Source organism: Schistocerca serialis, chromosome 6 (genome assembly GCF_023864345.2).
Source record: "Schistocerca serialis cubense isolate TAMUIC-IGC-003099 chromosome 6, iqSchSeri2.2, whole genome shotgun sequence".
Taxonomy (NCBI): Eukaryota; Metazoa; Arthropoda; class Insecta; order Orthoptera; family Acrididae; genus Schistocerca; species Schistocerca serialis.
Genome location: NC_064643.1, coordinates 328,884,628 through 328,909,632, shown reverse-complemented (window position 1 = coordinate 328,909,632; position 25,005 = coordinate 328,884,628). Strand labels below are relative to the sequence as shown.

The 25,005-nt window shown below is 38.2% G+C and overlaps 1 protein-coding gene across 5 annotated transcripts; it reads left to right on the top strand.

Annotated features, from left to right (window-relative positions):
* Positions 1-205: 205 nt before the first annotated feature.
* LOC126483706 (uncharacterized) lies at positions 206-24,360 on the top strand. 5 transcript variants are annotated; one of them, XM_050106798.1, is made up of 4 exons: positions 206-229; positions 9,100-9,290; positions 22,189-22,394; positions 22,550-24,360. In XM_050106798.1, the coding sequence occupies exons 2-4, from the start codon at positions 9,280-9,282 to the stop codon at positions 23,038-23,040; spliced, it is 708 nt and encodes a 235-aa protein (XP_049962755.1). In that variant the 5' UTR covers positions 206-229; positions 9,100-9,279; the 3' UTR covers positions 23,041-24,360. The 5 variants fall into 5 exon arrangements, with proteins under 5 accessions (XP_049962755.1, XP_049962752.1, XP_049962753.1 ...); XM_050106795.1 differs by lacking the exons at positions 206-229; positions 9,100-9,290 and adding exons at positions 275-532; positions 2,283-2,399; XM_050106796.1 differs by lacking the exon at positions 206-229 and adding an exon at positions 279-532.
* The last annotated feature ends 645 nt before the right edge of the window (positions 24,361-25,005 follow it).

The following is a 25,005-nucleotide window of genomic DNA, read 5'->3' as shown; positions in this document are numbered from 1 at the left end:
AAAATTTGAAAGAGCTAAAAATAATTCATAGCAACAGAGGCAAATATAAACTTGGATCAAGACTTTACGATATTTTCACCCACATCATAGATGATGGTCTAGATTTCAAACATGTTGACATGTTGGCCCTACGTTGCCAAATTGTGCAGTTTCGTCCCTGTACATTTTCACTATTCGTACATATTGATCACGTGTGACTGTCTTGTGATTTTGTATGTACTAGCGCCGTGTAAGTTAAATAAACAATGCTCTCAGTTAGTTCTGAGCAGTTTGTTGTTGGTGTCTGTCCGTGCGACCCACAACGTGACAACGTTGTGAACCTTCGTTTACAGTTTACACTGTGCGAAAGTGTATTTAAACGAAGTGGATTAGCGTCGTTGATGTGTTTGTATCATTAACAAGTTTTGTATGGACGAAACAGATGCTTCTCCGATTATTAAAACTATTTTAAGACATAAATGTAGTAGATTTTTTGCAAGAATACATTTATTTTGCTATTGAGCTTATAGTGGAATACGTTTGAAAGCTACAGGTAAGGGTCACTCGAGTGTATGTAGATGGGAAGCTATCACCCGTGAAAATGGAAATTGCTACGAAATTCTCTTATTGTATTTTTCAGCATTGGGTTACATAATTAGATACAGTATTTAAATACAGTGAAATAACTTCGTTACAAGACGATCACTTGTTTTCCCCTTAGGCAGTATGGCTTCTGTAATTTGTTTCTTTTATTGCAAGCAATGAATTCTTTTTTCGATTGACTCGACTGCTGTCAAAATATTAAATCTATCCTGTGATGTTTAGACTGTAAGTCAACGTCCTTAAACTCCGTTTTATTTTTTGCATTTCTCATGAGAACTGTTTGATACTGACAGAGACTAGAATCTGCAGAGGGTTTTGTTGTTGATACATTTTACTATACTTGGCTCAATAAAAGAAACAGCTTATTTTGTTTATTTCCTTAATTTAAAATTCTGATGCAGAAAACTCATGAGAACCAAAGTGCACCCTAACATATTTACCTGTCATGGTGTTCACAACTTAAGAATTAAGCACTTCATTAGTACAATTTTGGGTAGTAATGTGCAATTCATGAAGATTCATTGTTTATATTAAGTCATGCAGTAGGAATGCCATTTGTATTTGTTGTAAATGGAAAAGTATTCGAGAGTCGGAACATGATGTACATCTTTTGGGCCAGAGTTTGATAGCCATCATCCTCCCTTCCTCTGAAATCCTGGTTGTGATCCATATGAGGTGATTCATAGTGTCATTATCAGAACCAAATGAAAGATAATATTCCTTATGCAGAATAAATCTGAATTATGCAATTTCGGAAAAAGTGTGTGATGTGATTGTAATCATCATTGGCTGTATTCCATGGATCCCATGGAGAATGCTCGTTGAGATAAGGAAAGAAAAGTCAAAATTTGGTACTTTAGTATTCTTTATGCTGATTACATGTACTTTTCTTGGAGGCTTCAAACTGATTTATTCTTGAATGTTCTTTGGTTCCTAAATTTTTTGTTTTATACACAGTGAAAATGATTAGACATACACAAATATAGATAGCAACTGCTTGAAATCTAATGTTATCATCTTGCAGTTTTTTCATAATGACAATTAAAGCGGCTGAAATAAAGATGACTCAAAACATTTTGAGACCATTTTCTCAAAATAGATATTAAAGTCCTAATAAAAATGCTAAAAATTTCAAATTATACTTTTAACGAGATTAGTAAATACAATGTTGTAACTCGAGGTGCACAAAACCATTGTTTATTCCATCTCTGGATACCACTGTGAAGTGTACGGCTGAGGATACTTCCAGTTCTTTCTGTTCCATTTGTGTGTTGAGCACTGGAAGAATGATTGCCTAAATGTCTCTGTGTGCACTGTAATTATAATCTAACCACTGAAAGAACGCCCATGACAGCTGGTGGCTTGGTTGTCAATGTCACTACACTCAGTGTTACACCATGTTGGTATACTTTCAGTAGGCTATGTGCAACCATCAGTTTTAGGGGTAGCAATGTGGGACTATCACCATGGCATCATTTATGAATTCTAGAGCTCAAACTAGCACTGGTGTGAAGTGTCCGGGACATTCTTCCATTGTCCTGTCTGCAGTCTGACCTTGTCCTGGCATTCCCTACGTGGGTGATATGTGGTTGGGGTTTTACTATATTCAGAGATTATAATTTAAATCTAGTTCTTGAAACTTTCCAGTTAGGCTCCCTTTGTATAGTCTGCCTCTTCATTTGATAATTCATTTGTTTCAGCATATCTGCGACACTCCCACACTTCAAATAAACCTGTGACCATTTGTGATGCATCTGCATTTATTGTGGATCCAATACACCTGAGCAGTATTCTAGAATGTGTCACATGAGAGTTTTGTGAGTAATCTCTCTTGTAGACTAACTACATTATCCTAGTATTTTGCATATGATCTGAAGTCTGTGACCTGCGTTACCTACAACTAAGCCTGTGAGAGCATTCCATTTTCATATACCTACGCATCGTTAAACCCAGATATAATAGAATTTACTGATTCCATTTGTTGCTTGTTGCTATTGTAGTTAAATACTACTTTTTTTTTTGAAGGGTGGGGGGGGGGGGGGAGTGACATTTTACATTTCTGAACATATGAAGCTAGTCACCAATCCTTGCACCACTTCGAAATCTTATTAAGATCCAACTGAATATTTGCGCAACTTTTTTTGGACATTAATTTGGTAGATAATCACATCTGTGAAAAGGGTGAGGTTAATCTTAATGGCGTTTGTAACACCATTAACATAAAAATGAGCAGCAAGGTTCTTGAACATATGGGACCTGGTGAGTCCAAGTAGCACAGGATGAAGACGATATGGAAATGAAGATTGAGAGGGGATAACAGGACTGAGAAAGGGAAACTGTTGAACAAATGGTATTGGAACAGTGGGTCAGCAGAGATTGAGGCCAGGAGGATTACATGTGTGAGGGATGTGTTGCAAGTGAAAGTCCCATCTACATGGTTCAGAAAAGCTGGTGCTGGAGGGAAGGATCCAGTTTGCATAGGTTGTGGAGCAGCAATTGGATTCGAGCATGTTGTGCCTAACAGCATGTCATGCCACTGGGTGGTCAACTCTGTTCTTGGCCCCAGTTTGGCAATTGCCATTCATTCTGTGGGAGAGCTGGTTTGCAGTTAAGCCTACATAAAATGCTGCGGAAAAGTTGCAGCAGAGCTGGTTTATGACATGACTGCTTTCACAGGTGGCTCTGCCGCTGACAGGGTAGGAGAAGCCCATGACAAGACAGCAGTAGGATGTGCTGAGTGGGTGAATCAGGTAGGTCTCTCACCTTGATCTTCCACAGGAGTGTGACCCCTGTGACTAAGGGTTGGGAGTGGGGTAGGAATGGACCAGAAGAATTCATGAAATTACATTCAGAGCATACAGGCATCTTGGCATTTAATATGAAAAGACTCTTGAGGTGGGAAGTGTGTGTGTGGGGGGGGGGGTTGATTTCTGGAATTGGACCACTTGGCATGGAACGATCCCATTAAAAGTATCAACCTTGAAAGTAGCTGTTCATGTTTTTGTGGTAGATGGTGACGGAATTGTAGAGAATTTTATACTTTAGTGATATATTTGGTGCCCCATACGAAAATTTTAAAGACTACGTCAATTTGCACCACCATCACCAAGATTTTGGTATAAAAGCTGAATAGAACTTCTTTAGTACCAGCAGTGTCTGTGTGTGATGGCATTGGAGGAATACCGAAATGGGTAATTTGAATATATTTTGATTAGTCCCAAAAATGCAACAAAACTTACTTTAATTTTGGTTGAAAAGCCTCAGATAGAATCATCTAGAATAAATCAAGAAGAATGACTGTCTTTTGCACACATGATTGCTGGAGCAAGAGAGAGATCAGCTGTTTGTTCCAATTCATTTTTCAAGGGATCCACGTGAAATAAGTGTCTTGAGACTTGGTGCCTTTTGTTGCCAAAATTTAAGTCTCTGTAGTGTCAACCAGAATTCAAAGTCTGCAGTTATGTCATCAGCTGGTGGGTTGGTAACATTTACTGAATTTTGTTTGAAGAATATTATGTTTGGATTACTTTCATACGTCTTTGTAGTTCTTCATATTCGTTCCACTTGCCACTCAGTTCCTGAAGCATTCTCTTTGGGTCAAAATTGTGATTTCCTGAGGAATTCATTAAAAAGTCGATGCAGAATGTAAACTGTTGTAACACTGATAAATAATTTTGGTGACAGAATTCCAGAATGGGATCCATTAGGTAACCCATCTGTGGTTTGAGAACTGGCTAAGTGGACCACTGGAGACTTGGAAATCTCTTGTAAACAATCCACTAATAGTCTTAGAAACTTTGGAAAAGTGCCCCACACATGGCTTCTCTCGCATGGTAGTCAGGTGTATCCCCTTGGCTTTAACCTAATATTTCTGTCATAATTGTAGCACTTAAGCCACCACAGACAACGCAAGTTAACACTGAAAGATAGCTCCAGGATCAGTAACAAATCCTTGCATATAATGGACTTGGTGAAAATTACATGCTAACACAAAATGAGTTAAGTTGTATGAAAGTGTACTTTACCATGGTGTTTAGAAATTTTTCACTGCACGATAAAGTACACTTTCTGTTGCTATCAGAATACATTTTACAATTATGAGGCAGTATGCTGAAAACGATAAACAATTGTGTTTCTTTGTTACAAATACTGTGTGTGACCACTTCTTGGATAGTTGTGGGGATATCAGAAAACATACAAAATGAAGTTAAGGTATGTTGGAAATAAAAATTTGCGGTTTCCAATTAATGCTGAATTAATTTCGTTAGAGGTGGCCTTTCTGAGATGAGTTCAAAGTTACCTAAATGTCAATGAAACATTTTAATTGCCTCCAATTATCTCACGAACTATCCACTCCGGAAACCTAATTTTTCCAAGTCTCACAAAGAACCTAACGGAGAACAACCTCCCAAACCTTTTTCATTATGATGATGATTTTTATTGCCCTATCTGAAATTAATGGTCACCTGAAAAATAGTAAAAACTTTTACATCCTTAACCATGGGGTTTCAATAGCATTGACTTATGAGGCTTAAAAATGCACAAGTATCGAATATTGAGATCTAAGAATATGTGAAATTACCTTTAATAAATATATGCAGCCATAGGTTAGATATGAACAGAATCTAGTTATGTTCCCAAAATTAACCATTGACCACTTGACATGAAATGACTCAGTATATGATAAAATTGTGTCATAGTTATCCTCAGGAGGTGAAATGTCTGGTAGTGTTGGTAGACACATATTAAAGAGACACACTACCTAGCTTTGGGACTATGTAGTTCCTTCATCAGGTTGGAAGAAATGATCAGTATTAGCAAATTAAAATAGCAACTTTTTTTTTCTCTCAGGCTAATGCCTTTCATGGCAGGCGTATGGTTACACCCACTCAAGCAAGTATTTTTCAACATTATTTAATGGCCTGTTGGGGCTTTTTATAAACTAGGATGACCATTATTTTAGCCCACAGTCAATTTATGATCAAAATTGTTTTCAATCATCTGATGACCATTGTCACTGAAAAGTCCCAAAGCATAACATGCATGCGTGCAGACATGCACACAGCATTTCACATATGGACAGAATCTGTGTAAATCTCTACACCTTGTTTTATACTGCTAGAGGGGGAATTGGTTCTTAGTCATCCTACATGGCGGCGTAGTATTCTTCCGGGAAGGTCAACTTCCCCCACCACGGGCAATGCTTGGTTTTCAGTTTACAGACAGAATGTACCTTCCAGCCATCCCTGTTCAGTTCTGTTATGAGAGCAGACAAAATGTCTTCACGAGTTCATGTTTGTATAGTGAATTTATTTCACATGTCTGCAGCTGTTAAGTGAGCTATGTAAAAAAGTTCAGCAGTTGGAGCTGGTAACTATCTACCATGTTATAGAAGCATACCCCAAGTGTAACATGCTGGCAATGTGTGTTCAACATGCAGTTTCATTGCCACTGCTACCACTGGCTGGTATACTTCCACAGTGTGAGGAGTACCAAATGCATTATTACCCCAGCATCAGCTTTCTTCCCGATGTCTAAAGAGGCCCAGAGGCTTCAATTTAAGTCAAGTGATGCATTAGAGCAGATTACTATTCTAGACTTGAATGTAATCAGTCCCATTCTATCAGACATATTCACACCCACCATAGAAGATGTACAATATATTTGTGGTAAGTGGCCCCACCCAGTGCAGCCCACTCCACAAGTGCAAGCAGTTCCTAAATGTAAGAGATTTATGGAGTCTACCAGTAACACCGTCTTGAAATGCAATAACTTTCTTGTCAATCATTAATTCACCACAAAGTGACTACAACACAACTTCACAGTACACTGTCAATGATAGAAAGACACAAGATACCACATTTAACAATCCAATCCCTTTCCCACCAACACTACATAGGTCACTGATAACATCACACTTACAAATTAAACATTTCTCAACCACCGTTTGTATGAATGTATAAACCCATTTAACAACTGCAAGTAAGTATTCATTTAATAAACTGAAAATAACTCCACCACATAAACATGTGCTCAGTGAATTTATTTTGTCTACGCACATAAGAGAACTCGAAGGAAATGTTGGCAAGGTATAGTCTGCCTGTAAAACTGAAAAGTCATAGATAAAAAGTGAATAGGGCCTTTTTGTAGGAAATTTAATGTAGTTTAATTTTGTAACAGAAAAAATTTTCACTGGAAGCCTCAGTTTTAGTTATTCGAGAAAACATAAGATAGTGACCTGAAAAACGTTCCCCACGCTTCCATTCCACCAGTTAGCATTTGTAGTATACTGTTGCTCTTGGCACTGCTTCCTACCACGGCACAAAAATATGTGACAACAGGGTGTATATGCCCCGGAATATTCGGCGAAAACCTGGGAATTTTTTCATCTGGGACAAAACCGGGAAAACCCGGGAATTTTTTATAATTCCATGAATTTTTGTGATTTTGACTGGTAAGAACCAATGCTCTAACAAAGAATTTTATTTTAGCCCACTACTGCAGAATAATACTGAACCAATAAAACACAAACAAGGGGAAAAAACCAAAATAAAACTTAAATTGCAAGGGAAATGCGCCAATTACATCAACAAAACACAGTGCACACTCAAGCGTCTGCCAACAGCAAAATGTGTCAAAGGCTTTAGGACGAAGACTATGCAGTACTTCATAACAAAAAAATTACTTCAAAGGAGTGTGACGTGAAAACGGTTTACATTAGGTTCGTTTGAGCAGTTGCTAGAGGGCTCATGCACAGTTGAGTCACGTATGAGCACTACTTGTTCCACATGTGGCTACTTTTAAGTGCGGCTGTTAGCTGTATCAGCAGTAGCAATAAGCAGCCAGACTTCAGAAATGTTCCTGTCAGATTCGCGCATGCGCAGATTAGTCTGTGTTATAGTGGGGAGGGGGCAGTCTCCACGTGACCCGTGTTAAGGTTTAGTAATTTATTTCCTCTTCCTTTACAGCTGTCACGTCAAATGACAACAAAGTGAATTTCTATGGCCGGGAGCTACCAATGAATAAAATACATTCACACAATTATAGAAGACACAAATATGTTGTTAGTTTCAATTTTCTGACTTTTTATTTTATTTTTATTTCTAGTTTTTTGGCAGTCAAACATTAATTGCCTTGCAGAACAATGAAATTATTTTTTTTAAATTTGCAAAATAAATCTGGCTTTTATTAATCTTTACCGCAGAACCAGTCAATTTGTTTGGAAAGAAGTTTTTCATTACACACTATTGGCTAGTGTCAGCTGTTTGCTGAATTAAAAGTGCCCATTTTTATCTTTTGACACGCATGGCATTATGTCATAATAAAGAAACAAACTAGAAATAATACAGTACTGGCACTCCAAGAAAATTTGCAGCCCTAATACCGTACTGAAAAGCATAATATCAGGGTGGGGCCTACGTCTTTGTGAATCTGGACATATGATGTGCATTTTCGGCCAAGTTATCCATTTTAGTGTGGTTTACGAAATTCCGATGCTCTTGGAGTATCCCCTGATGTCCTGCTTCGTTTACGATGTAATGTATGATCTTTTTAATGCAAATATGTACGAACATTTGGGCAATCTACGTCATCGAGCTGCGCACTCGCATTAATGCCGTTTCCTGGCACTCTATGATAACTGCTGAAACAAATTCCAGATTGCGGGAAAATATTGCGAATGGTAGTTAAAAAACATTACTTTCAAAGTAAATTTCATTTTAACTTCTTAAATCACAGAGCGTTTGATTCTCGCGTAAACACTTAGAGAGCCAGCCACTGAAAAGAAACTTGAGCGCAGAAGACCAGACATTTATGTCATTATTTAAAATTTTACTGGCACATTTGTGTGCTGTATATTAAAGTGTAATGCACACAAAAAAGTCCGATATTATACATGAAAGCTTAGCTTTACTTGTAGCTACACTATGTTTATTAATTTAAACCATTTGCGTGTTCACGCTACTGGTGGTGATGTTGCTATTGCTATTGGCTGAGTACATCACGTGTCCTATGCTCGGAATATCTGCCATTGTCGGCTGGCGAGATTACATGTCATGAGCTATGATTGGTCTATTAAAGTGCATCACAATCTCGATTCCAATGTTTTGGAAACTAAGGTGCTGTTTTTGGTGGAATTCAAATATATACTTTCATAATACGAAAAATATACAGCTTACTTGTTGCTGCACACAAAAGATCTTTCCAAAACACTCTTGGGCGGTGGGGGGGTCGTGTTTAGTTTTCTAAACTGCCGGGAAGTTAAACCAACTTATAAAACCTTAACCATTGAAAGGATTGATAAGTTTTATGGTTCCAAGGGAAAGTATACTGTCACTTAACAGGGAAAAAGTGTATTTTTAACCGGGAGTCTGGGAAAAATATAGGATTTTTTTTTTCTTTGTCCACACATACTACCTGGATGACATGAATTTTTTCACCCAACTTTCTTTCGTTAAATAGACTAAATATCATTTTTAAAGCTGTTGAGGTCTAGTGTTGTGGTTGTCTTGTTTACAGTGACTGCAGATACTGACTGAAAATCTGCGCTGGTTACAAAAGTCAAGAAATATGGACCAGACAGCATATGTCAGTGGTACTACATATTGTGCCCATATGGGAACATCATAGGAATTGTACCAGCTCAAATTATTTATGAAGGTTCATTTCATGACTCCTCATATTGTCAGTTGACAGGTCATGAACATGGTGTAAGTATAGCATACAGGGATTGGTGTTTTTTTTTTTTTTTTTTTAAAGATATTTCAGTTTTGCTTTTTTGAATGTAAAATTCCGAATAGTGTTGTGAGATGTAAAAATATTTCAAATTACTGTATTTATTCACCCATAATTGGGCTGGATGGTAGCAGTTGAATGCATGTAAATAAATTCATCGTGCATTTCACTGACCTTCAGCCACTAAGCGTTCAGATGTACTTGCTGAAATGCACGGATTTAAGTTGTGCAGTTTTATCAACAATTTCCTCTATGTATAGATTCAGTGTTCTCTATATATCAGGGAAGACCCCATAGCCACATCATCCATTTCCTCATAATATTGTTAGCCACATTGAAAGTAAGTGGTTAAGTAGTAGTGAGAGCATTTTGGAGGAGACAGCCCTGCAGTGTCAATCTGTGGCGCAGAAAGACTAAGCTGCATAGCTATCTAACTGTGCCAAGACTGTGAGATCCCCCCCGCCCCCTTGGTTAACATAACTATGGCATCGAGGAAATTTTATTTAAGAAAAACAGTTCTGTTCAAGGCATGGATGGCCATTGTGAGAGAGCTCATACATTAAACTCTTAGGGACCCTGACTTGGTTGCACATATACTGTTTCTGTGTCATTGGCATTTCACCAAAGAATTTTCAGTTGATATGTGGAACTGGGTAGATGGCATTGAAATAACATTTGCATAAGCAACAGGATTGTTAGAGACAGCAAAACAAGCATGGCAGAATGACATGTGTGCGGACACAGAACATAGAACTCCCTGCTCATAGGGTGGTAATAAATCTTGTAGAGAAGGAACAAAAGCAGTGCTGCGAAAGGTCATAATTTCATAATAGCTTAATGTCATTGCCTAAACTAGTGATCATTAGTGAAATGGAACTGATCATTAACAATTTGTATGTGGATGCATTCAAAAGTAGACATTAAACATGCAAAATCACCAGCATGTTGAAAGTCCCAAAAACAAATGTTAATGCAGACAGAAAGCAAAGTGCTTCATACATTGTGTGTCAATAAAGACACTGTAGAGCTGCTAGTGGATGGAGGCACTACAATGATCTTGTTGAGTGTCTCTGAATATCAACAAAAAAATAAGCCCATTGCTCCGGAGACCCAGCATGCAAAGGACTTGTGAAAGGTTATGTAGTGATTATTGATTGAAAGCTTATATGAGCTTATATCAGTGGTGTGACAACTGTTGCAATGGGGAAAAAAGTAAGCTTACTGGACAACTGACCTGATCTTATTTTGCCAACTCTGAAAATAACTGCAGATAAAATAAACATTTCTGTTTACTTTTGTGACACCATCATCTGCAGTTTCCTTTTCCATTGTGGACAACGGGGTAGTTTGCATTTCCTAAACAGAGTCAGGACCCCATTTCTCAAAGTAAGGAATATTGCTTGATATACATCTTCCAGCATTTTTCCTGATCTTTTTTCATTGGCTACTTTTTCAGTTGCTTGTGGAAATTTGTTTGGACCTAATTGAATTTTTATTTATTTATTTATTTTTCGTTGGCCTTCTGACTGATTTGATGCAGCCCATCCAAGTTTCTCTCCTGTGCCAATCGTTTCATCTCAGAGTATCAATTGCACCTTACAGCCTCAATTATTTGCTGGGTGTATTCCAGTATCTTCTTCCTCAACTGCTTTTACCCTTTACAACTCCTAATACCATGGAAGTTATCCCACGATTCCATAACAGATGTCCTATCATTCTGCCTCTTCTTCTTGTCAGTGTTTTCCGTATGTTCCTTTCCTTGCCGACTCAGTGGAGAACCCTCTCATTTCTTACCTTGTCCGTCCACCTAATTTTCAACATTTTTCTGTAGCACCACATCTCAAACGCTACGATTCTCTTCTGTTCCAGTTTTCCCACAGTCTGTGTCTCACTATCATACAATGTTGTGCTCTAAACGTACATTCTCAGAAGTTCTTCCTCAAGTTAAGACCTATGTTCAACACTAGCAGACTTCTCATGGCCAGAAATCTTTTTCCGCTGGAGCTAGTCAGTTTTTTACACCCTCCTTGCTCCATCAGTCGTAAGTTATCTTGTTGCCTAAGTTGCAGAATTGCATAACTTTGTCTGCTTCATAATCACCAATTGTAATGTTAAGTTTCTTGCTGTTCTCATTTCTGCTGCTTGTCATTACTTTCATCTATTTTTTAATTTACTCCCAATCCATATTCTGTACACATTAGACTGTTCATTCTATTCAACACGTCCTGCAATTCTTCTTCACTTTCACCAAGGATAGCAATGTCATCAGCGAATCTTATTATTGATATTCTTTCACCCTGAATTCTAATCCCACTCTCGAACTTTTCTTTTATATCTCTCATTTCTTCTTCAACGTATAGCTTGAAAAATAGGGGTGAAAGACTACAGCACTTCATTCGTGGCCTTCCAGTCTTATTGTTTCCTCTTGGTTTTTGTATGTGTTGTGTATTACCTGTCTTTCCCTATAGCTTACCCCTATTTTTCTCATAATTTTGAACATCTCGCACCCTTTTAAATCGTCGAACACTTTTTCACATTTGACAAATCCAATGGCTAGCCTTGATTTTTCTTCAGTTTTTCTTCCATTATGAGACACAATGTCAGAACTGCGTCTCTGGTGCCTTTACCGTTCCTAAAACCAAGCTGATAGTCATCTAACAGATCCTGAATTTCTCTTCCATTCTTCTGTATATTATCCTGGGTGGATGAGCTGTTAAGGTAATTGTACCATAATTCTTATAATTGTTGGCTCTTCAGAATTGTGTGGATGAAGATTAACCGAAAGCATGACATTATATCACCAATCTCATACATTCTACATACCATCATGAATAGTCGTTTTGTTGTCACTTCCCCCAATGATTTTAGAACAGATGTAATATTAAATTTCCTGGCAGATTAAAACTGTGTCCCAGACTGAGACTTGAACTCGGGATCTTTGCCTTTCACGGGCAAGTGCTCTACCAACTGAGCTACCCAAGCTGTGCTTGCCCGCGAAAGGCAAAGGTCCCGAGTTCGAGTCTCGGTCCAGCACACTGTTTTAATCTGCCAGGAAGTTTCATATCAGCGCACACTCCACTGCAGAGTGGAAATCTCATTCTGGACATGGAATATTATCTATCCCTTCTGCCCTATTTGATGCTAAGTCTTCCAAAGCTTTTTTAAATTCTGATTCCAATACTGGATCTCATGTCTCTTCCCTGTTGACTCCTGTTTCTTCTTCTATCACATCATCCACTGTTGTGGAGGCCTTCAGTGCACCCTTTCCATCTATCTGCTATCTCCTCTGCATTTAAGACTGGATTTCGCATTGAACTCTTAATGTTATTGCCATTGCTTTTAATATCACAGAAGATTGTCTTGACTTTATGATATGCTGAATTTGTTCTTCCTATAAGCTTTCTTTTTTTCATGCAGCCATTTTGCTTTAGCTTCCCTGCTCATCCTATTTATTTCATTCCTGAGTGACTTGTATTTCTGTATCCTTAAATTTTCCTGAACATTTTTGACTTCCTTCTTTCATCGATCAGCTGACGTATTTAATCTGTTATCCATGGTTTCTTGGCAGTTGTCTTCCTTGTGCCTAAGGTTTTCTTTCCAACTTCTATAACTGCTATCTTTAGAGATGTCCAGCCCTAATCAACTGTATTGCCTACTGAGCTATTCATTATCACAGCATCTATAGCCTCAGAGAACTTCAAATGCATCTTTTCATTTTTTACTACTTTAAGTCCCATGTCTTTGTACAATGATTCTTCCTGACTAGTTTCTTAAAATTTAACCTGCTCTTCATCATTACTAAATTGTTAAGTGAGTATATCTGCTCCTGGGTAAGCGTTACAATCCAGTAGTTCATTTTGGAATCTGTGGCTGACCATGATGAAATCTAACTGGAAATCTTCCTGTATCTCCTAGCTGTTTCCAAGTATACCTCTTCCTGTTGTGATTCTTGAACAGAGTATTTGTGATTGCTATTACTGACTGATATTTATTGCAGAACTCAATTAGTCTTTCTCCTCAGTCTTTCTCCTCTTGTGTCTACTACCAAGCCCGTATTGTCCCATAACCCTTTCTTCTACTCCTTTGCCTACAACTGTGTTCCAGTCCCTCATGACTATTAGATTGTCATCTCCCTGTACATACTGAATTACCCTTTGAGTTTCCTCATATACTTTCTCTCTCTCTCTCTTCATCATCGGCTTGCAACATTGCATGTATACCATTGTCAGTGTTGGTTTGCTGTAGATTCTAGTGAGAACAAACTTATCATTGAACTGAACTGTTCACAGTAACTCACTATGTGCCCTACCTTACATTCCATAACAAATCCTACTCCTATTATACCATTTTCTGTTGCTGTTGGTATTATGCTATACTCATCTGACCAGAAATCCTTATCTTCCTTCCATTTCACTTCACTGACTGCCACTGTATCTAGATTGAGCCTCAGTATTTCCCTTTTCAGATGTTCTAGCTTCCCTACCAAGTTCAAGCTTCTGACATTCCAAGTCCCGACTTATTGAACATTATCCTTTCATTGGTTATTCAATCATTTTCTTATGGTCATCTGCCTCTTGACAGCCCCCTCAGAGAGACCTGAATGGTGGACTTTTCCAGAATCTTAAGCCAATGGAGAGATCATCATGATACTTCATCAGTTATAGGTCACATGTCCTATGGATACACATTGTGTCTTTAATGCGGTGTTTCCCATGTTTCCATTGCCTTCGGCACCCTCATGCCATCGATCATTGCTGATTCTTCACCTTTAGGGGCAATTTCCCACTCCTAAAGGCAAAAGTGTTCTTTGAACCTCTGCCCACTCCTCCGCCCTCTATGACAAGGCCATTGGCTGACTGAGGGTGATTTCCTATGCTCGAAGACTTTGTCAACATTGCAGATGATTTTGATTCAAAATTTAGGGAGTAGCAGGAACCCAAATCTGGGTGCACACTGTCAATACCCCCCCTCACACAGTCAACATCATTACGCAGTACTCAGTATATTGAGTGTGTGATGGCCTCTTAAGGCAAAAATGTCTCAATAGTTTATAGGAGCTTTCAAAAGTTCGCAAGGAGAGAATGCCGTCTACGGCTGATTGTCACTGTCATCAGCTGTTTGACCTATGAAATGGCCAGATATCAGAAAGTAGTACTGGAGCCTTTTGTGAGAAACTGTTGACATCATGTGGAAAAACATGGGTGAATTTGTGAGACTTGCTGAAGAATGTCTGACTTGGCAAAGACCACCAACTGGTGAAATTCAGTGTTGTTGTTATTCAACCAAATGCCTCTGACCATGCATGGTGAGACTTTTTCAACTCACTCTTCCCACAACTTATTTTCAAAAGTATAAGCGAATGCACAGTGTAACTATGGAATCCATCCTGAAACTTAAAGCAGACAATCTATATTTTGAAGAGTTTGAGAAAGTTACCATTGAAAACATGTGTTTCAAACCCATCTATCTCTGCATGTGGGTTTGAACACTTCCATCTTAAGGCTGCATGGCAAGCAGGCCCTGGTAACAAATGTTGTGGACACTGAGAATGTGAAAATCCATAGTTGAAATAAAGGAAGATAATTGTCTCCCATTACTCAACATTTGGGTACAAATAAATCTTGATGACCTATTATGTCAGGCTATTCACAGCAAACTGAAACAATATGTATTTTCATCCATCCAGTCACCTGCACCACTCAGTACAACAGTGTATTGAAGTGGTAATACACTTGTCTTGATTGCCAGTATACAGGGTGTTTCAGCATGACTACAAACTTTGAGGTGAGATAGAGTAAAACCTAGATGATGCAAAATCACATGTGCATGGTCAAAGCATTTTCTAGGTGCTGTACTGACAGCAAAAATCACAAGGAAAAAAGGACACAAACAGGGTGAAAACACATGTTTATTATCCTTAGTACAGCAGAAACCAAAAAATAAGAACTAAAACAGCCACCACTTGTCATTAAAGAAGGTGTTCCAAGTTATGGCCCACCCTACAATGCAGGCCACACATCTCTGGCAAATGGAAGATATGATGTCGTGGAAAACACCGGACATGCCCTGGACTTCCCCAGCAGCTGCCACAATGTGTACACAAAGTTCCTCAGCACTGTTAATAGGGATTTTATACACAAATGTCTTGACATATACTCAGAGGAAGTAGTCTAGACAAGTGAGGCCTGGCGATCTCGCTGACCAATACACCAGGCCTGTGAGACCTGCTTCACGGTCCAGGGCTGTAATTTTGAAAACCTTTGGTGTTGATTGTTGTCAGTTTTTATTCTTATTTCTTGCTTTCTGCTGCAATAAGCATAATAAACATGTTTTCTCACTCTGTTCATGTCCTTCCTTTCTTGTTTCATCAGATCTGTGTTATAAATGTACAATGTAAGACAAGATATTAAAAGACATATATTGTGGCAACTCATTGAAGCTGAGAGACAAACCTATCAAAATCAATGGGTGCAATGCCACCTCCTACTCCATTTCTTGACACTGTCACTGCCCAGACTGACACAAGTAGTTCACCATGGCATAATGCAAACAATTTTGCCAGTAGGTGGTGTTGGTGATGGTATGCTGATAAAAAAAGATTATAAAATCCAACGTTTTCTGTTGTATGAACATGGAGATTCGTTTTACATGTTGTTGTTGTGGTCTTCAGTCCTGAGACTGGTTTGATGCAGCTCTCCATGCTATTCTATCCTGTGCAAGCCTCTTCATCTCCCAGTACCTACTGCAACCTACATCCTTCTGAATCTGCTTAGTGTATTCATCTCTTGGTCTCCCCCTACGATTTTTACCCTCCACGCTGCCCTCCAGTACTAAATTGGTGATCCCTTGATGCCTCAGAACATGTCCTACCAACCGATCCCTTCTTCTGGTCAAGTTGTGCCACAAACTCCTCTTCTCCCCAATCCTATTCAGTACCTCCTCATTAGTTATGTGATCTACCCATCTAATCTTCAGCATTCTTCTGTAGCACCACATTTCGAAAGCTTCTATTCTCTTCTTGTCCAAACTATTTACCGTCCATGTTTCACTTCCATACATGGCTACACTCCATACAAATACTTTCAGAAATGACTTCCTGACACTTAAATCTATACTCGATGTTAACAAATTTCTCTTCTTCAGAAACGCTTTCCTTTCCATTGCCAGTCTACATTTTATATCCTCTCTACTTCGACCATCATCAGTTATTTTGCTTCCCAAATAGCAAAACTCCTTTACTACTTTAAGTGTCTCATTTCCTAATCTAATTCCCTCAGCATCACCCGACTTAATTTGACTACATTCCATTATCCTCGTTTTTCCTTAGTTGATGTTCATCTTATATCCTCCCTTCAAGACACCATCCATTCCATTCAACTGCTCTTCCAAGTCCTTTGCTGTGTCTGACAGAATTACAATGTCATCGGCGAACCTCAAAGTTTTTATTTCTTCTCCATGGATTTTAATACCTACTCCGAATTTTTCTTTTGTTTCCTTTACTGCTTGCTCAATATACAGATTGAATAACATCGGGGAGAGGCTACAACCCTGTCTTACTCCCTTCCCAACCACTGCTTCCCTTTCATGTCCCTCGACTCTTATAACTGCCATCTGGTTTCTGTACAAATTGTAAATAGCCTTTCGCTCCCTGTATTTTACCCCTGCCACCTTTAGAATTTGAAAGAGAGTATTCCAGTCAACATTGTCAAAAGCTTTCTCTAAGTCTACAAATGCTAGAAACGTAGGTTTGCCTTTCCTTAATCTTTCTTCTAAGATAAGTCGTAAGGTCAGTATTGCCTCACGTGTTCCAGTATTTCTACGGAATCCAAACTGATCTTCCCCGAGGTCGGCTTCTACTAGTATTTCCATTCGTCTGTAAAGAATTCGTGTTAGTATTTTGCAGCTGTGGCTTATTAAACTGATTGTTCGGTAATTCTCACATCTGTCAACACCTGCTTTCTTTGGGATTGGAATTATTATATTCTTCTTGAAGTCTGAGGGTATTTCGCCTGTTTCATACATCTTGCTCACCAGATGATAGAGTTTTGTCAGGACTGGCTCTCCCAAGGCCGTCAGTAGTTCCAATGGAATGTTGTCTACTCCGGGGGCCTTGTTTCGACTCAGGTCTTTCAGTGCTCTGTCAAACTCTTCACGCAGTATCGTATCTCCCATTTCGTCTTCATCTACATCCTGTTCCATTTCCATAATATTGTCCTCAAGTACATCGCCCTTGTATAGACCCTCTATATACTCCTTCCACCTTTCTGCTTTCCCTTCTTTGCTTAGAACTGGGTTTCCATCAGAGCTCTTTATGTTCATACAAGTGGTTCTCTTATCTCCAAAGGTCTCTTTAATTTTCCTGTAGGCAGTATCTATCTTACCCCTGGTGAGATAAGCCTCTACATCCTTACATTTGTCCTCTAGCCATCCCTGCTTGGCCATTTTGCACTTCCTGTCGATCTCATTTTTGAGACGTTTGTATTCCTTTTTGCCTGCTTCGTTTACTGCATTTTTATATTTTCTCCTTTCATCAATTAAATTCAATATTTCTTCTGTTACCCAAGGATTTCTACTAGCCCTCGTCTTTTTACCTACTTGATCCTCTGCTGCCTTCACTACTTCATCCCTCAAAGCTACCCATTCTTCTTCTACTGTATTTCTTTCCCCCATTCCTGTCAATTGTTCCCTTATGCTCTCCCTGAAACTCTGTACAACCTCTGGTTCTTTCAGTTTATCCAGGTCCCATCTCCTTAAATTCCCACCTTTTTGCAGTTTCTTCAGTTTTAGTCTACAGGTCATAACCAATAGATTGTGGTCAGAGTCCACATCTGCCCCTGGAAATGTCTTACAATTTAAAACCTGATTCCTAAATCTCTGTCTTACCATTATATAATCTATCTGATACCTTTTAGTATCTCCAGGGTTCTTCCATGTATACAACCTTCTATCATGATTCTTAAACCAAGTGTTAGCTATGATTAAGTTGTGCTCTGTGCAAAATTCTACCAGGCGGCTTCCTCTTTCATTTCTTAGCCCCAATCCATATTCACCTACTACATTTCCTTCTCTCCCTTTTCCTACACTCGAATTCCAGTCACCCATGACTATTAAATTTTTGTCTCCCTTCACTATCTGAATAATTTCTTTTATTTCATCATACATTTCTTCAATTTCTTCGTCATCTGCAGAGCTAGTTGGCATATAAACTTGTACTACTGTAGTAGGTGTGGGCTTCGTATCTATCTTGGCCACAATAATGCGTTCACTAAGCTGTTTGTAGTAGCTTACCCGCGTTCCTATTTTCCTATTCATTATTAAACCTACTCCTGCATTACCCCTATTTGACTTTGTGTTTATAACCCTGTAATCACCTGACCAGAAGTCTTGTTCCTCCTGCCACCGAACTTCACTCATTCCCACTACATCTAACTTTAACCTATCCATTTCCCTTTTCAAATTTTCTAACCTACCTGCCCGATTAAGGGACCTGACATTCCACGCTCCGATCCGTAGAACGCCAGTTTTCTTTCTCCTGATAACGACATCCTCTTGAGTAGTCCCCGCCCGGAGATCCGAATGGGGGACTATTTTACCTCCGGAATATTTTACCCAAGAGGACGCCATCATCATTTAATCATACAGTAAAGCTGCATGCCCTCGGGAAAAATTACGGCCGTAGTTTCCCCTTGCTTTCAGCCGTTCGCAGTACCAGCACAGCAAGGCCGTTTTGGGTATTGTTACAAGGCCAGATCAGTCAATCATCCAGACTGTTGCCCTTGCAACTACTGAAAAGGCTGCTGCCCCTCTTCAGGAACCACACGTTTGTCTGGCCTCTCAACAGATACCCCTCCGTTCTGGTTGTACCTACGGTACGGCTATCTGTATCGCTGAGGCACGCAAGCCTCCCCACCAACGGCAAGGTCCATGGTTCATGGGGAGGTCGTTTTACATATTTAGAACATATTTTGCATCCAGAAAACTTAGATGTCCTTAGTATGCCAAGATGTGAAATCGATTAATGTTGGATAAGAGGTCTTCTATATGTGCATGTTGTTTTGTACCATTCATTGCTCTCATTACTTTTTTCTAAACAACAACAGTGTGTAAGTTAGAGTGACAAGTACAAGGCACCATACTATACTGTCTGACTAATAAAGTGAAGCACCCTGAACATACAGCTGGATGTTGATGTAACTATGTACTCACGGATGTGTATGTAAATAATTACGTTCGAAATAAATTTGTTGGTTGCGAATAGCTTGGCATCAGCTGTGTTAGGTGTAGATTTTCAACCTATTTTAATAATATAGGAAAATGTCACCGCTGATGCCAAGATATTTGCAGTCAGCAAATTTATTTCGGATTAATTTTGGACAGGCGACAATTGTCATTAAAGTCTGTTCATCCAGATACAAGTAAACTAATGATTGTAGTTGCAGTTCTCTCTGACAGGTGAACAGCCACCAGAGTGCATTAGTGTTGTTCGTGTTTAGTGTTGTTTTGCTAGACCTGGTAAATTACATAAGCTGTGTGGACAGCATCAGATACTGACTAGTACTGTGAAGGACATGAAGATGATGCGTACCCATGTAAGGCAGCTTGATCAGCACCTGGCACACTCAAGAAGAGACCTCATTGTGGTTCTCCATTAGGGGATGCAAACATGAAAAAAATATCAAGTATATAAAAGCCAAATTTAATTTTCAAACTGAAATCTTCAACATTCTGCAAAACATTGGTTGCTCTGCTAATAACTCTGAAATAAAAGGCTTTGTTAAGAAATGTATTTGAAAGCACTTGGCAGCTTTCAGTCACAAAAGCCCATTTTGATTTCATTTAGCAGGAGAGCTGCATGATTGTATACATACTGTTTTACGTATGTGTTGATTTTTGGTTTGGGATTGTAATAATTGCTGTGGTCTTTGATCCAGTTTGATGCAGCTCTCCATGCTAATCCATCATGTGCAATCCTCTTCATCTCGTGGTTAATACCTGAACCCACATCTTGACACTACTTGGTCTCAGTCTCCCTCTACAAATTTCAATTCCTCCCCCCCCCCCCCCCTCCCACCCTCTGCCAGACTGACTATTTTTTGATGCTTCAGGATTTGTCCTTTCAACTAGTCCCTTCTTTTAGTCAAGTTGTGCAATAATTTTTTTTGTTCTCCTCAGTTTGATTTAACCTCTTCATTAGTTATATTATCTACACATCCAATCTTCAGCATTCTTCTGTTGCGTCACATTTTAAAAACTTATGTTCTGTTCTTGTGTTAACTGTTTATTGGGCACATTTTACGTCTGTGCAAGGTTACACTCCAGACAAATATTTTCAGAAAAGACGTTATAACACATAAATTTATATTAGTTTTTAGCAAATCTGTATGAGAAAAAAATCCTGATTTGTTGTTAATTTTTCCAGCTGTCTGTGATCACTGATCGAACAGCTTCTGGCCAGTCCCAAACAGTTTGGAGCTGGGGAGTCCTCTGCTTGAGCAAAATTTTCCACCCTAGGTGTACCTGAGACTGTTGGAAGCTGCTGCTTGAATGAACTTTGTGTGTCTACTCTGGATTTCAGCCTCCACCTTTTATCTTGTGAGCTAATGTAACACCGAACTCTATACATACTCGTAACAACCACCTACACCCTGCAGATACGCTTCAGACACGACACTCCCATTTCACAAAAGAAAGGTCCCATTGTGTTGAAAGAAAGAATGCTTTCAAATTAACCAGCTAAAGTTACCATTCTTTATCTCCATCTGTGCAACTGAAACTATTTTTAATAGTAATGCTTTGCTGTCCAATTAGAAGAAAACATTAGTGGAAAAAAAACTTCGGTAAGCTCGTCTTTCAGAAACTTGTTATGGGAGACGAGCCTCCTGGAAAGCCTGAAAAAGTCTGAAGATATACCAGTGAACAAAAAGCTTTGAGTTCTTCAGTTTTGTTGTTTCATGACTGTATCTCTTGTATTCTGGTCTATGGCATTTGCTTGTCCCTGTTTTACAATTAGCTGTAGTATTTTTCTTTGGCAAATCTTTTATAAAGGCTAGGACCAGGTGTCAACTTCCTGCATCAGTGTAAAATTATATTATTTGATGTGTCAAACAGTGTCTGATTAAAACTAGTTCTTAGATTCTTAAATCAATTTTTCCCCCTTTTTCTTCCTCACCTGCACAGTATACTTTCTAATGTAATTTAATAAATAACAGTTTGTCTTCTATTTTGAGTACCTTTACCCTACAACCGCTTTCATTCATAATTATTGTAGTATGAATTTTGACAAGTATCATTTTAATCCACTTTCTGGTATGAAAGAGTCCGTAATAAACAATAACTAGTTGCGTACTATTTTGTGTAGTACTCATTTAATCCCCTGGCCATTTTGGGTAAAGGTTCACATTGAAATAGAAGTAAAAATCAGTTGTGAATACAAATTTATGCAATGCGCCGTGATATTTTAAAAACTGAAGAAAGACTAAAACGAGTAATGACTCAAGTTGAAAGAGAAATGAAATAAAGAGTACTTAATGGTGAGTGAATAGTTTTGTATTTGCAGGCATTAGTGGTAGATGGTCAGCTAAACACGCCATTAAAATGTATGCTACATATTAATAAAGAGTTTATCTTTTTCTGCATTTTTCCTGAAAATTTATTGCATCATAAATCAGCAACAAATCATGCACATATTACAACCCATTTTTTGCAGATTGGTTTCCATTTAAATCAGAGTGAAGGTTTATTTATTTGCCATTAATATTTGTTTCTGCCTTGCACTGCATATATCCTGTCTTGAAGGTAAAAATCAAGTTCTCTCTTTTCGGTTGAACAAAAAATGCTGTAATGCCAACAAAGTTTTCTGTTTGTTTACTCTAGGAGGCCATCAAAGGTATCCCACCAGGTAGCACGTGCTGTACCTGGTTTGCATCTGATGTGTTCTGTAACAAACCAACAGTCTCATTCAGTTTCTGCAAACCCTGTGACATCAGCCAAAGATAATAAGAGAAATAACATTGCATGTTCTACTGATCCTCTTTATGGAACTATTCTCAACAGCAGCAGTTCTGTTAACAGCGCCATAGGTAATTCATATTATGTGGTGTATTCATATTTGTGATGTCCTCAGGAATACTACATAAAATTTGATTCTGCTTCAGTTTTCACTGCAGGTTAATGCTGTGTTGCGTTCACAGTATCATGTTGTCTTTTTACTATTAGAGTAACATTTATGTTCTAGGAGACAGTGATGTTGAACTTCCATTAATTATGGCTAATTTGAAGTTACGTGATGTTGGAAGTGAAGTACCAGATGCTGTAATCGTGGAAAATATGGACTCTCAAAGAAGGATCACCAGAAGCTGTTCAAAGCCAACTGATTTTGCTACACAGAACAGACGATGCAGTTTGAAACCAGCCAAAATGGATGTGGCAGATATTGAGAGTTATTATTTGAATAAGAAATTTCAGAAACCACTTGCGAGACACCTGGAAACTATATATGAGGAGCCAGTAATTAGAAAAAATGGTTCATGTTGCATTCTTGGGCCTAAGAAACCAAGAAAAATAATATTTACAGGGATATCTAAAGCCAAAGAAAAGAAGAGGAAAGCAAATATTAAAAAACTGAGTAGAAACTTTGCGTCTAGAAGGGCCAGTTTCTCAGCAGATGATTTTTTAATGCATTTAACTGGCATAATGTTGGAAGATGTGAGCAAGACTGACATGTGACCTTGAAATATTAGTAGCTGAAATGTAAACAGGAATAAAGTTCAAAATCAATTTAAGGATAGATTGAGAAGAAGCATGGACCTGTGCATGTATCTCACAAAAATATGAACAACACTTATTTCCTGTAGCGCCAAAGTGCTACCAAATTTGTCATGTACCAAACTGTTTCATCTAGTGTTCAGAAGAGTTCCCTGAAGAAAGTGAATGGACAGACTGCTGTTTGTAACAACAGACTTCAGAGGCAGAAATCATAGACGTGTGATGATTCGTTTGAAAAATCCTTGAAGATGACGTCAACTGTATCAGTGTCAGAAATCAATTTGTTAAGTGGCTTAATGTTAAAAACTTCTTGTGTGGTCTAGTGTTTCAGACCACCATAAATTTGAACATATTAAATTCTAGCTGAATTTGCTGGGTAAATGTCTGCTAGTAATCCTAGTACTTGCGTAATTGTAATTACCATAATAATGAGGAATTTTTCAGATGCCATAAGCTGAAATACATTGAAAGTAACACCTAAAATTAAAATATTGGTGTTGTATATTACTGTACAAATCAACTGGTTCTTCAAATATGTATACATTCACTATTTTCACCAATTTGGGATTTCTTTGTTGAAAAAATTATTCATTTTTCTTACAGATCATCGCTGTGTGAATTTTATGTTTGAGTTCTTTAACATATGTTACATAGGCACCAATAACTTCTTTAAAAATGGACAGTAAATCATATGAATCTATGGTTTCCAAGCTATTAGGCTGTTGTGTTATAACATGCTCGATCATTATTCCCAAGTACTCTTGAGCATATTAATAAAACTATTGGTTTGAGAAACAGGAAAGCTGCTGTGGATGTTTGAATTAAGGGTATACAAATTGATTCAACATATTTGTCCATAAATTATGTATTTCAGTGCTCAGTTTTGTGTATGTAAGGTTCTGTGGTATCCTTCACTCTTCTGTCTAAAAGCACAAAATCAGTTTAGTGGTAGGAAAAGTTGATAGGTAGAAGTGTATTAATGCAGAAAACATTCCTTATTGTACAGAAGTATAATGGAATGAAGAAATAAGTGTTGGGCTTAAGAAATTAGTGTTACAGTTGTTAAGTTACTTATGTTCTTTAAATGAAGTGTTGGAGAGATTTACAGTTGGTTGCCACTTGTGACTGTGTGCTTTTTCTTTGATGAGAGCGCTGTTAGATTTTGCGCATGTCTCTCTGTATCGCAGAAAACATTCCAAGAACTAACTATCCATCCAGTTCTAACAGTTGCAGCCCCATTGTCCCATCAACAGAAAATTAATAAAATGGTTTAATTGTTAACAGTAACATTTCTTCATCCGAACTTCCAGGTGTGTAAATAAGTATCAGTAAATATTGGGAAACTACACTGTAGATAAAAGTTTTTCTTTTATTGCTTTATAAACTACAAGATAATAGTGACACTCATCCAGATTATTCAATGAAAATCATGGCTAAGTTTGTTGTCCAGTATATTTTGGGGTATGATTGTTCAAGAGGCCCAGATTTTTGATGTTTTACAGAAGATATTAGTTTGCTGATAATAAATCAATGTGGTTTGTCTCCAACTTTAATGTATCCAACAATTACTTAGAGTTGTGTTACAGAGAATCCGTTTCAGATTATCACTGGTTTTGTAATTCATTATACTGTATTCCTTTAAAGTGATGCTGAATTATAAAAATTGACATTCTTCTTGGTTAAGATTGTCACAGTTAAAATCTACAAAATATAACTTCACTCCATCTTACATGAAAATTACTCGTAACAGTTCTCTTTTTTATGACTGTCCTCTCTCCATTACTCCCGCTTAACTACTACTACTCCTGCTGCTGCTGCTGCTGCTGCTGCTGCTGCTGCTACTTCTAAACTAAATAAAGATACCTCCCTCTGGTGCTGTGCATCAACGATACATTTTCACTATAAGCCTGAGTTAACACCAAGAAA